The sequence below is a fragment of the Xiphophorus hellerii genome, chromosome 17 (assembly GCF_003331165.1).
Source record: "Xiphophorus hellerii strain 12219 chromosome 17, Xiphophorus_hellerii-4.1, whole genome shotgun sequence".
Lineage (NCBI taxonomy): Eukaryota > Metazoa > Chordata > Actinopteri > Cyprinodontiformes > Poeciliidae > Xiphophorus > Xiphophorus hellerii.
The window spans coordinates 9,078,266-9,092,058 of record NC_045688.1 but is presented as its reverse complement, the minus strand read 5'-3'; the positions used below and the strand labels follow the sequence as shown (position 1 = coordinate 9,092,058).

The 13,793-nt window shown below is 37.6% G+C and overlaps 1 protein-coding gene across 2 annotated transcripts in view; it reads left to right on the top strand.

Moving 5' to 3' along the window:
- lin7a (lin-7 homolog A (C. elegans)) overlaps positions 1-12,932 on the top strand; it is a 29,926-nt gene extending 16,994 nt beyond the window's left edge. Inside the window, exons 3-6 of one of the 2 annotated variants that reach the window (XM_032588793.1) lie at positions 3,567-3,638; positions 8,763-8,972; positions 9,365-9,576; positions 10,889-12,932. In XM_032588793.1, the coding sequence (XP_032444684.1) occupies positions 3,567-3,638; positions 8,763-8,972; positions 9,365-9,576; positions 10,889-10,913 (519 nt within the window). In that variant the 3' untranslated portion in view covers positions 10,914-12,932. Of the gene's footprint in view, positions 1-3,566; positions 3,639-8,762; positions 8,973-9,364; positions 9,581-10,888 lie in introns of both variants that reach the window. The other variant, XM_032588794.1, reaches the window with a different exon arrangement.
- Positions 12,933-13,793: the final 861 nt, after the last annotated feature.

Below are 13,793 nucleotides of genomic sequence, written 5' to 3'. Positions count from 1 at the left end.
GCATAAATTCAAGTCAGAGGACATTTCACAGCATTCTTAAAGTACAGAGCTATTTGCAAAGGAAAAAAAACTTCTGCTGGAAGGTGGTGAACATTTTAGCTATTCAGAAGAAAAAGAAAACAACTACACCTGCAGGACTTACAAAAAAAAAAAAAAAAATCACCTGGGACAAAGATACTTCTGTATTGAATTTTGCTGATAAGGACTGGAGTACATGAATGTATTATGTACAGTCTTACGTGTTCTCTCAACCCCGTTCTTAATTTTGTGCTCCGTAGATTTACTGTTTGTTTTACTGACTGCAGGCAGTAAAACAAACAGTAATGCATCTCATCTAAACCATCAACTGCCAGAAACAGTGATGAACCGACTTAATAAAGCAGAGATATTTTCATCAAAAGAAAATATCTCCGATCCAAAACATAGTGCAATGTGCCTCAGCATAAAGGGTTAGATGCAGTCCAAATGTTCAGACTGCTTATCCTCCTCCACACACCAAATACACTTATGTTACATGGAGAGAAGAAAACTTGGCAGCATGTCAAAGTTCAAAACTGTAATCTTTTGCTAGTGATTTCAACTCATTCCCAGATAAGAAAAGACTTACAAATTCGTATAACCTAAATAATTCAACACCTACCAAATAAATGAGTAAGATTTGCCTTATGAACTGAGCATGTGGCTGTTATAAAATTAGAAGTTGGTGAGCAGAAATTCTCCCTTTCTTGGTGTCACTGCTTTTCTGTTTGCTGCTGTGCCACCTTTTCTCAGACAGCAGATACCAAATATTGCATAAGCTTTTTCTGTGGCATTCCTGTCATGCTTGAATGGGGCTGCTAATAAACATTTGCACAATCGAGACAGGGGTTTAAAGGCGCTAAAGGCATTACAGTAACAGCTAGATGAAGCTGCCATTGTTTTGCATTTTGTGTCTGGGAAAGTAGAGCTGCTGAGAACCAGATAAATAGCTCTAAATGGCGTTAACGATTGAGTTTCAAAGAAAGGGATAAAAGCTGTGAATAATAGGCTCCACGTGAAGTAGAAAGAAAGACAAACCTTTCATTTCATTTAAAAAGCTGCGCTCAGCCTCAAAAAGTGCAGAGGTGGAAAAGACCTCAGGAAAAAAGGTATTTTGAAACTGTGCATGCATGTGTGAACTGCTGGGCTTGTTTTCTCACAGAGAGCCAGCGCCATAAACTCACAGAATGTGTTGCGGTCTGAGATGAAGAGCTGTGCACTCAAACGCAGCTCATTTGGTCTTTGAGATTCATAAGCAAACAAGCAGACAGAAGCTTGGGGATATGTTTGTCTCCCACTCTGAGATCCAAACACAAAAATTTCTCCGTGTTTCTATCCTTTAAGTATACGTGTCTTTGATGATTCAGGAAACTGAGAGCTTTGTGATGTTGTACGTCAAAGCTGCCCAATGTGTTCATTTCCACTAGCTGTGCTGCTCTGATGTGAAACATACAATGTCTCTGAGCAGAAAAAAGTGATTAAAATCAGTATCCGGGCCACAAATCTAATATTCTGAGAAATGATCCATTTCACTATTTTCAACACATTTTGGCTGGCTCACTTGCTTAATTGACTGCAACTGATATGAGTGTAATTTTAAAGCCACTAGATGTGCTGAGGCGCAGAGTCATTTGGTATATTCTAATCTTTTCTGAAATGTAAGTTTTTAATCAAGTTGGTTGCACCAGCTCAGCAAATCCTGGATAAGCTGTGAGGTTTTATCATCAGCTCATCAATCATCTTAAACTTCTACATCTATCCAACTTAGACTGTTCATCTGATAACAGCAGTGATGGATACATCAATTTTCACTGCTACATATATCAACTGGAGTCTGATAAAGTAGCAACTGAGTGTGTTTAAAGCCTAAATATTACTGTGTAGAAGTTTGGTTAGATTTGTAGAAGATTTTGGGGGGGAAGGTGAAAATGAATTAGTTCTCCTGGTTTTACTTCACATGTGAAAATGTCCTTTTGGGAAGCAAAAGGACATTTTTGTTTGAACATGTGCTGGTATTTACTCTGCTATATTTATTTTTACTACCTATGTGAATAACTACTCATAACATTAATCTTTACTATGCTCATGAAAGAAAATTCTGGTATGAACTAAGTAGTGGGCCAAGAAATGAGCCTTGTGGTACACCTTTATTAATTTCAGGAAAGGATCATTTTGAATCATTAATGGCAAAACAATTTACTCCTCCTGTAAGATATAATTTGTCATTACAATTTTGGCTAAGAAAAAATATGACTAAGAAAAATAAATATTCCAGTTTAAATTCCCTTTTCGGACCCAGAACTATCGTTTTATTTTGTGCTAATCAAGTACTGATTGAATCTTCTCAATAAATAAATAACGTTTGATAGATAGAAAATAAATAAAAATCAGCAAAGGTTGCAAATAATCATTTAATTGTAGGAAATGTGTTAAACGTCTAAAACTTTGATCTAAGGTCAGAATTTAAAATATGGACAGATTCCTTTAATAATTGTGTAAAAATGAGAAGTGGTGAATACATTTGGATGAAATTGCTTGTTCTTTTCAGGAGAAGGAGAAAAGCAAATGTATTTCAGCTTTGAAGATCGTTCAGATGACGCGGTAGAAAAAACAAAAAATTATTTTATTGCTTATATGCATCTTCACCAGGCCAAAGGCCTTTGTATAAAGAAATTCATATGATCTATGATAGAGACTGCTTAGTTTGTTTATGCACAAATATACATGCAGAGTGTGTACATTTGTCAAATTATCCCACTCAATTACACATCTTATAACTTTGTGCCATTTTTACTAATTGTGCATAATTTTTCCTCACTCTACAGCCTCTTATGTTTTATTTTCCCATAAAGTTACTCTGCATGCTTCAACTTGTCGGCAACCTTTCTGCTTGTACACCAGAATTGAGGGGCAATAAAGAATATTTCTATCCCATTACGTTCTAATAAAAATACTGTAATCTTACTGTTATGTATTTAAAACCACCTTAATCAGACTCAGTTTTGAATTTATTTAATTTGTAAAGTAGTCTTGGAAGCCAGGATTTAACTGGAGAGGTCAGCTGTCTGCCTTGGTTCCATCTGCTTCATCAAGCTGGCGGAAATCCTTTTATTTCTTCATTCAACTGGAAACTCGGCAACCTAAGTCAGTGGCTGAGGTCAAAAAACCACTTTCAGTCATGAAACACCAACTAAGAATAATCAAAGTAGGTTTAAAAGCATTGCAAACAGTATACTTTCTGCCATGTTTACTAAAATTAAGATAGAAGTAAAAATCAAATGACAATATATAATGCATGGTGTTATGTTTGTCTAACAAACCTGCTTTTTCATATTTAAGGTAAGACAATCATCTTGTTATTTAGATAATTAAATGTTTTAAAGGTACCATAGAACACTATTTTTACTATTTTCCCCCCCATCAGCAGATGGTTGCAGTGAAATCTGAGCCTGTGAGGCCAGCTGTGAAGGAAGTTGGTTCTAGAAAGCAGTGATTTTATGTTTTAGTCATGTGTAATTACACCACACGTCTGTCTTCATTTCCTCCAGGTCTATCAGTACATGCATGAAACGATTACAGTGAACGGCTGCCCGGAGTACCAGGCGAGAGCCACGGCTAAGGTAAGTTTACCTTAGCTCTGGAAGTTTACTATGACGGCCATTATTTGAAATCAAAACAGCATGCTTTGTAGCTGAAAGTCTTACATAATGACCGGTGAATTATCTGTAAATCACATTAGCCGGTGATATCTTCACCAGTAATTTCTAGCCACTTGGAACAAAATAAACTAGCCTCCTTCTTAATGACCCTCATTAGGAGAATGTGTGTAATTAGGCCAAAGCATAAGTGGTTGCACCGAGGGCTAGGTGCTGACATCAAATGATAAAGTACTATCTTAGGTATTTCAGTACCTGAAGAATATTTCTGGAGATTGAAAATCTGCAGATTGTATTCACCCAAGTTCTTGCAGATGCAAATGAATAATTGTTGAGTTAACACAGGAGTCACCCTGCTGGATTAAACCTTGGTTATGGGGTTCTAATGTAACAGTATTTTGATGAAACAACATTTATTCTACAGCTAATCACTTAAATTAAGCCAAAAATCATGAACATCCTACTGCACTGACGAAGATAAATGAAGAAAAGGATTTAAAATGGGGATTCAGTCTATACATTTATGATGCATAAACATTTCAGAAAACATTCCACTTACATGGCAGCCATGCTAGGGAATCGACACAAGATTCATACTGCATCACTGTGTTTCTGTAGGAATTAACAAATGTTAATGTGTTAAAGAATGGCCAAGTTCAAGTTCAGTACTAAAGCCATTACAGAATCTCTGAACAATGGTGTTCACAGTGTCTAAACTAACTAAGTTTTAACTATTTTTGCAAAAACGAAATGGCAACAAATTCTGTCTAGATGTACAAAGCTGGTAGAGAGAAATCCCCAAAGACCTGCTGCTTATTATTCACTTATTCTATCCACTGTGTAAAATGCCAATGAAATACGCTGAATTTTATGGTTGTAATAATGATTAAATGAAGAAGAGTTTAAAGAGCAATCAAACTTTTGCCAGGCATTTCTGCATAACATCCAACTTGAAGCTGTTCTATTGGTTTCGTCATGCTGAGTGGTCAAACAATGGACAGGTTATCCATTACTGAGGATTCCAGCTCTGCTGAACCAAATCGAAAAGCTCAAACATCATCAGTAAAGATGAAGAGACCTTATGCTTAAAGAAACTATTGATTACCACCTGTATTCCAATCAATTTGGAGAATCCAAATGCAGGATACATGCTACCAATGAATAACAGGTATACTACAGTCATTTAAAAATATGGCTGGGGGTTCATGGGTTTGAAGATAAAGACAGGTGAAGGCAGAACGTTGAAGGAAGGGACGCTCGGGAATAAGGGCTGCTGGCTGAATATGAAGCAGAGACTGGTTGTCGAGGCAGGTCTGCTTCCAGTCAAAGCATTGGGAATAACTGAGTTGAAGGATAAAAAGGCAGTGGAGCAACAATACTTATTGGATAAGATTAATTAAAATGCCCCAAAAAACAGGCAAATGATTTAAAGAGCTCATTATGAAAGCAAAAAATAGACTTAAAAATCTGAAAGGAAAAACTGGGGGGGGGGGGGGGGGGGGGGGGGGGGGGGGGGAGAGAGAACCGACTGTAATGAAATGCTGCTGATTTGATGATTAAATGACAGAAAGGTGTGTGGGTTGAGAATGAGAGCGGCCGCTACACAAAAACATGCACACACCAACACAAATAATGGGCTCCTCCACCCTCAATAAAAGCAGATTAGCTCAAATCACAGTGCAGCGAAAATGACCGAGAAGCTGAAACTACCTTTGAAAATCAGTTGCCATTTGGATTTTAGACAGAATCTTAAAGATGAAAGTAAAATTTTCTTTGTATTTTCAAATCTGTTTGCACTTACATAATATCCATCTCACTCTCTGGCCCCAAATGTCTTTGTTTTACTATCCGTGGTAGGTTTATATACCTGGTGTACAAACAGGGACCAAACCCCAGAGACTTTAAAGAAAAGAGATGAAGGTGTCTGAGATTTTATGTGAAGAAGAGGATAGTGAAAGTAGGCAAAAAAACATAAAATAAGAGCCAGGCTCAGTGTCCCTCATTAGTTCAGGGTCCAGCTGAGTCTACTCCTCTTCAACACATCGTGATGAGGGGGTGGAAGGAGTGTAAAGGCTGGAAGAGCAAAACAAAGAAAGTGTGTCTGAGTATGAATTCAGTTAAAATGAGTCTGAAAGCTTTAAATAATACGAGCTGCTCAGTTAGTTTCTTATTTGTCCATTAAAAATCATATTCACACTAAGCATGGGTTAGTCAATTAATTAGGTCATATAGAAAAATAGCTACTGAAAGAAAATTCTGGTTCTAGTGATTAAGTTAAGAATTTATGGGATGTTTCCTGCATCACTCTTCCTACAACTACAGCTTTCTGGAAATATAGAAGCATATCCCACAATGCAGCACTCTCCCGAAGTCAATGGAGTCTATACTATGAACGCCATTGTCAAAGGTGAGAATAGGTTGAGTGTAAACTCATTTTTGTACAAAACCATACAAAAAGGGCAGATTGGCACTTAAAACTGCATCAGCAAAAAAAAATTACAATAATTCTGCACAGATGTAGTTTGTCCTATTTACATGATGAATTATATATGAATTTCAGTATATATTTGCATTATGCAGGAGAGGTGGGGGGAAAAAATACCAGCTTCTACTTGGAAAAAAAATGCAGAACTCATCTTGTTTTCCAGGAAAGTGGGCTTGATTTTTTTTTTTTTTAATGAAGTATATCTAGTTTAAAACCATGGTAAAGCTTTTAAAGATATTTTTTAAAATAAAAACCTTAGAGTTGCAGAACTTTCCAACAGATAATTGACGTTCATGCGTTACTAAGCAACTCATACATCAACGCTAAAGAAGATTTGTCTGTATTGCATAATTTATGTAAGATTGCTTGAGGCATCTTTGCTCCATTTGACTGTTGTGCTGAACTAAGCTGTTTTATTTAATGTCTCAATTAAAAACAGGCTTTAGCACCAACCCTGGTCTCTCACTGTGAAAACCCCCAGTTGGAGCAAAGAAGCACCATCATCCCTCCTTCCTCATCTCCGTCTGTCACATCTAGTTTTAGACCAATGTTGCTCTCAGATGGATAAATTGCATGTCTTTCCTTTAGAACAGTCAGAAAAAGACTCCCTATGAGTTTCACATTTTTACTTAAGAAAGGAGAGTTTTTCCAGAAAGGTACAGAGCCAATTATCTTTTGCTTTTTGTGAAACTGTGTTGAATGAGATGAAAATGGCAAGCATCCAGAAACAGCCAGCTGGAAAGCAAAACTAAATGTATTGCAAACTGAAGTTGTTGCTAGAAATTGAATTGCAAAAGAAAAGTAAGAAAAAGAAATCCTTTATTGACCTTGTTTGATTTTTTTCTGCCTCCTAAGTATTTTATGAAGCAAGACAGCAAATCTCTTGGCAGTTAAGACCTGTGTTTAACCTGAACATCCCTCTTTTAGGGCCTCATTAATCCAATCAATTACTCATTAGTATTTTTCAGGGAAAAAAAAGAGAGATGGAGGCTAAGAATAAAGTGATACGCTAAGCTATACTTGCATGTACAGTGCAGGGTGTCTTTCCTCCGGCAAGCCTTTCATTTAAATCCCTCCTGTGTTCGGGAGGCGCCGGCCATCTGCCAGATTATGTTTTTGTTTGCAGAAACCCAGATAAAGTTGTGAAGGTCGATGCGCTGTGAGTTCTGGGAGGCGATGGTGTGCATGCTGAGAAGCAGCCTTCACGGTGGGACACGGAGGGCGAAAGAGGAGACGCAGAGAAAGACATGGCGAAGAACAAAGAGGGAATAGGAGAAAGCAGCATTTATTATGTTTCAATAAAACAGGCTGCAGGGGAAGAGAGATAATTTAGGGAAACAGTTTAACCGGAAATTAGTTTGGATCTGGAAACTCTGGCAATTGAAGTATGAGCAAAGACTGGCAAGCTGTGATGCCTCAAAGTCCAACTTATCTGCCGTCGGAAATGTGGACGGGACATCTGGAAAAATTTAACACACCCCTCCTTTATGTTTTTACATTGTAATGATGTCTCAGCTATGATAAACGGTGCTGACTTAACACAGAAGCTCCCATGGAAAACAGTGGGAAAGGAGTGTCTCTTTCAGTGTATTTCTGCCATTAACTTTCCTAAGCTTGGCTAAAAAGATTCATGGTGCTTTGTTCTGAAAGCGAAAGGCTTGTGGTTCAAAGAAACCCCACAGCTGGTGGAGATAACGAGGGGAAAAGCTGTCTGGCAGCTTCTTCGTCCTGAACCTAGATGTGCTAATCCATGTGCACAGAAAGCCAGAAACTTCTCACGTAGCCTATAAATCCCCAGCCCTGACTAAATCCTGTCGCGTTGTCATAAAAACATCTTTGGCAATACAAAAATGGTTACGTCACGTCTTACTTCATTTGGATGTTTTCGTAAAGCTTTCATGAATAATGGTGACTGTAGATGACAGTTATTAACAGCTGGACAAATATGCACATGCAAGCTGCTTCACTGAACCCTTCCCTCCTCAGACTGCCACCTCCTACTCAGCTAGTGTAATTACAAAACAATCTCCTTCAAAAGGTAGAAAAAACTCTACATATCTCAAGGAATATGTTAGCACTTTTATAGTATTTTTCCCTTGCAGGTAAAAAATTCAAAAGAAAAAAAAAAAAACTTGTTTTAGTTTTTAAATACTGGTTTTATGTAGGGGGGAAATTCCAGTTAGTTATTTGTCACCATGCATCAGCGGCCATATTTAACTGGAACATTACTGTAACGTTCTAATTCTTGGAAGCACAGCTTACATTTCAGTAATTTAGAAAAAAACTTAAATTAAATTTTTTTTCCATGGAAACATATATTTAACTTATATTTCTGTTAATTGATCATTATTGCTTAAATCTAATGAAAACTCAAAATTATCTCTCTAGTAGCCAAACTAGTTTAACATGAGTTTATGTTTTATGGCTGAATATGATTGAAAATGTGTTTGTTATAATTCATGCATGTTTTACAAGAACTGCTAAACATAATATTTGATGTACTTAGTAACAAAGCACATAAAGGATATTTGTGTGCAGCCCTACGTTACAACCAAACTCTGTTTAGCGGTTACCATTTTACTTTTTTTCCCTCTTTCCTTAAGGCCACAGTTGCAGCCTTTGCAGCCAGTGAAGGTCACTCTCACCCTCGGGTGGTGGAGCTTCCCAAAACAGAGGAAGGGTTAGGCTTTAATGTGATGGGTGGCAAGGAGCAGAACTCACCTATCTACATCTCCCGCATCATTCCTGGAGGCGTGGCTGAGAGACACGGCGGTCTAAAACGAGGGGACCAGCTGCTGTCTGTCAACGGCGTGGTAGGTCTGATCATCTTTTCAGTTTTATGCTGCATATAAAGACAGATACATTTTAGATAAGCTTCTCTGCGCCGATTTATGGTTGGGTTTTTTTTTAACCCGTCAGAATAAATTCTGTCCTTTACTGGTGCATTTTCATCAGCTTTTTATGAAGCATTTGATCTCAAGTCTGAGCAATTAGGAGAGCAGCTGTATGAAGGTCAAAATGCTGTGCATGTCCTGAGTGGGCAGTAGAAACTTCCTTACTCACTAGAGCATTTATTAAAACAGACCGATTCCGCCTGCTCATGTCTTCATAATCTGAAGCTATTAATGTGAAGGGAAGTGTTTTTAAAAATATATTGAAACAGTCACCTGTTCTAACCCTCCGTTTCTGCGGCCCCTCCCTGCAGAGCGTAGAAGGAGAACATCACGAGAAAGCGGTGGAGCTGCTGAAAGCGGCCAAAGACAGCGTGAAGCTGGTGGTGCGCTACACCCCCAAAGTGCTGGAGGAGATGGAGGCGCGCTTCGAGAAGCTCCGCACGGCCCGGCGGCGTCAGCAGCAGCAGCTCCTGATGCAGCAACAGCAGCAGCAGAATCTGGCTACTCAGCAAAATCACATGTCGTAGGTGAGGCGCTTCATTACTTTAAGGGTGAGGGGTGGGGGGATCCAACAGCATGCGTTGTTTTATTCCAGAGGTCTTGTGTTTAGAGCCCCCTGAACTGGGGCCCCCCCTGAACTGGCTACAAAGTAGGGCCAAAAAACCATTTGAACAAGGAATATTATTTTTTTATAACTCAATATTGATGAAAGACATTAAATATTTGAATTTGCCAAAACCAATGCCTGTTTAAATACATTAAAAATAACACCAATTTTATTGTGTGGAATTTATTTTGTTTTAAATGTAGTGACCTTCTATTAAGTGATGCTTAATAGAAGCATCACTTCTATTAAGATGAACAATGATGAACAATTAGAGCAGGGGTTCCCAAAGTCGGTCCTTGAGGGCCAGCATCCTGCATGTTTTAGTTCTCTCCCTAGTGGTAGTAACACTAGGGCATGTCAATGTTCTTCTTAGGTCTTTAATGAGCCATCATTTGATGCAGGTGTGCTAAACCAGGGAGAGAACTAAAACATGCAAGATGCCAGCCCTCAAGGACCGACTTTGGGCACCCCTGAATTAGAGGATGTTAGCAAGTTTACCTTCCATTTTGATGTGACTTGTTAATCATTTATTTCCAGTTAATTGTCACTAAAACAAAAGTTGTTGTACTTTTTAAACTTGGTGCTTTATTTTGAATGGTAAAATCTTGTTTTGTTTTGATTAGACTCTTCTCAGAAAAGATTTTTTTGTTTTGTTTTGCGTGTTTTTACGAATCTGGATCACATCATTTATGCCCATTTGGGGACATATTGTATCCGCCAGAAACTCTGTTGGATGGAGCTTTAAATGTCAGTTTCTCAATGGAAACAAAACAGGTTCCCTGTGGACCTAGACCACTAACGCCACTGGGAAAAATACCATTAGAGAGATCGTGTCATGCAGTTCCTAACTCTGCAAAGCCATCTCCAATTTTTCAAGTGTTTGTCTGACATGTTGGGGAGAGGCAAGCATCCAGGTTCTCTGTGGCCTTTATGTAATCCCTCAAGCACAACAGTTGACTTAAACTTGGCACATTGCCTGTGTTGGAAGGTATCTGGGAACTTGTAACATGCCTGTGCTGAGGAGTTGCAGTGCAGACAGTTATCTGAAAAGAGATCTTGTTTTATCGACCACAGAATTTTGCTCCAGCATCCAAGCTGATGTCACAGGACAAGACCGGAGTGCAACATAGTTTTGCATGCTTTGGGGGAAAAGGTTAGAGAGGACTCTGGGTGAATGTGAAGTCGTGGCTCTCAGCTTGTCTTTTTCTGTCTGTTTTGTGATCCACAGGTTGTTCCAGAAGAAGAAGAAGTAAAAGCCCTGGAGGGTGGATCTCAAAGATTGCCTACATGCGCTTAGGATCCCAAAGGAATCTCTTTGTAGTGGAGGAAATCAGCAAAAACACTCTCTTGACTTCCTCTTTCTCCCTTCCAGTGAACCACCGATTACTGAGCAAAGAGAGAATTTGGTGTGAAACTGGTGCTTTGACGAACATGCTGACCGTTGTCCAGTTTAACTTTGTACTCCCTTTTGTAGTTTTCTGTTCCCCAACTGTGGATTTTTAAATCTCCCCTTTTTTTTTTGCATTTGTTGCTTATTTTTCCAGTTGTTCATTTTTAACCCTTCCATCTAATATGCAGTAGAGCTTCAGCCATTTTGCCATAGATATCATTTGTACCGTGGTGTTTCGATCAAATCCTCAATTCTGGTGCTTGTGTCCCATATGAATGATTTCTCGTTCGGTTTTTCGATAAACTGTTTTTTACCTTCTATACTGTAGCAAGAACAGATTTTATATCTTGTAGTTTTAGCAATAAAACACATTGTTTGGTTCAGTTCATGATTAAATACATGCGCAGAGTTAATGAGTGATTGAAATCGCAGTAAAGCAAACAGAGTTGCATTTACTGTAAGGCAGCTTCCGAATTCAAATCCACTGTACCGTTTGAAGAGATTAAGGTTGGTTTACTGGTAAAATATAAAATTACTGTGCAATATTTATAAAACAAAAAACTCCAAATCAATCATTTCCCCTGAAATGTATCTAGAAAATATATAAGAGATATATCAAACTTGTGTTCCCGACAGACCAACAGAATGTCATCCAATTACGTAGAGTATGCTAGAATTATGTTTATTTTTCAGAATATTATATATTAGAGATTTCGAGTTTTATCATTTCATATATATTCTTTCTTAAACATGCAGATTATTATTTAAAAATGTCTTGTGAAATAGAGCATAAATCTGTGTTTTCCCTTTTTAACAATCATGAGTGGAAGGCTTGGGATTTAGTTCACTGCCTCTTAAAAATTATTGTTTTTTTGGGGGTTTTTTAAGCAACGCATCTGATCTACAAAATTACAGTGGTAACCTTCCCATTAGGCCTGTCTTTACTTTTGTTCCCTCCTTTGCTGCAAAATGCTCCCTTTTTTTGTCAGACTTTTGTGTTTTCTGTTTAAAGTTTTATATTTTGTCTTTTTCTGTTGTCGACACTTCTTTGATTCCCTGACTATGCGAGTTTGGCTCTGGATTTTCTGTCCTACATTTTATTCCAAAATTAATCCTAGACTTTTAAAAACACTTTCTGAACATGTTTTGAGTGATAAGAGAATATAGGTCATGTAAAAAAGTTAAAAGGTCATAAGAATGCATTTCCTTTTAGTGTTATGGTCAGAAGTTTACATACACTCACCACTGGCGAGAATCTTGTTAAATTTGAGCTTTTAATGATTCATTAAGCCAGAATTATAAAACAATAGCATATTTTGTGGTTGAGACAATTCATTTTTAAACTTGTTTCTCTGTGTCTAGTGACACTGGTGTGTCAGGATCTTTAGGTTTATGAACAATGTGCTTCAATTGGACAAAGATCATATCAAAATTGGCTTAGCAATGAATATAGCAGGCTAACACAACACTTTTAGAGTGACCCTCTCAAAACATCAACTCTTTTGAACCCAATTCTTGTGTTTAAATTTGCTCAAAGTTGCATCTTTTACAATCAATAAACCCTGAAAAAGAAAACAGCCAAAAATAATGACATTAAAGCACATGGTGACTGTAAGCAAGCTTCTGACCAGGACTATAAAATATTGAAGACTTGACACCATTTTGAATAACACATATAATCAGAGCATTCCCCAAAATAATGCGGTTGTTATAAATATCATTTTTGTATCTTTAAAACAGGTACTTTTTTGTAATTGATTTACACTTTGAAGGATGATAGTCCTGTATTGTAAAGATGACAAAAAAAAAATACAAACTGTTGATATGCAATTGTTATACATACTATATTTGTATAAATAAATATATGTTCTTGTGTACAGTGTACTGCTTTGTTGTCTCTTCCGTCACACATTAGGTGTTTTTATAAAATACACTAAACTAGTGTATGAAATAACACTCCTATTATTCTGGCATTAAATAAATAGTCATTTTGATAATCCTGTGTAAAATAGGAAGGTTTTAGTTTGATTAAATGCTTAGTGAATAATATTTTTTTTTTTAAATCTGTCTATGGAAACATCTGGTTTTGAAGTTGCTGCCTCACCTACAGTATTGTGGTCTGTCTTTGCAGCTCCTTTCTCAAACAGCCTCTGGACAGATTAAACTCATGTACATCACATTGATGTGTGATGTACATGAAACACCTCACCCTTGTGGTGTCACAGAGTATTACAGTGATAACAGCTTTCACTCGTTGCTGTTTTTCACTCTCATATCAATCAGTGATGACTGAGAAGTGATAAAAGTTACTTTCTCTCATATCAAAGTTTTCATTCTAGCAACTCTGGTGCAGTAGAGCCGACTCTTTAGGGCTGCATACATCTGTGGAGGTTATTGTAATACAAGCCCCTGTTGGATTGTTTCATAGCAACACATCAGAGGGAGGGAGCCCCGTTACACTGATTGTGTTCGCCTCCAGGCATTGTTACACTCCGAATATCTCAGTGCAAATGGAGAACAGAAATCTGCATTTGATAATAGAGGAATAAAAGCCTGTCTAGCTCAGAGGCAGAAGTGGATTTGCAGAGCTTAAATAGAACTTCAGTTCTAGTTTTATCAAAAAGAAGTGTCTAATAGGTGAAACCATTCTGTAAAATCAAACTGACAGTTGTAATCACCAAAATATAAAACAGCATCATAGAAGCTTTCTGAACATGTCAAGTACAATTTTAAAATACTCCAT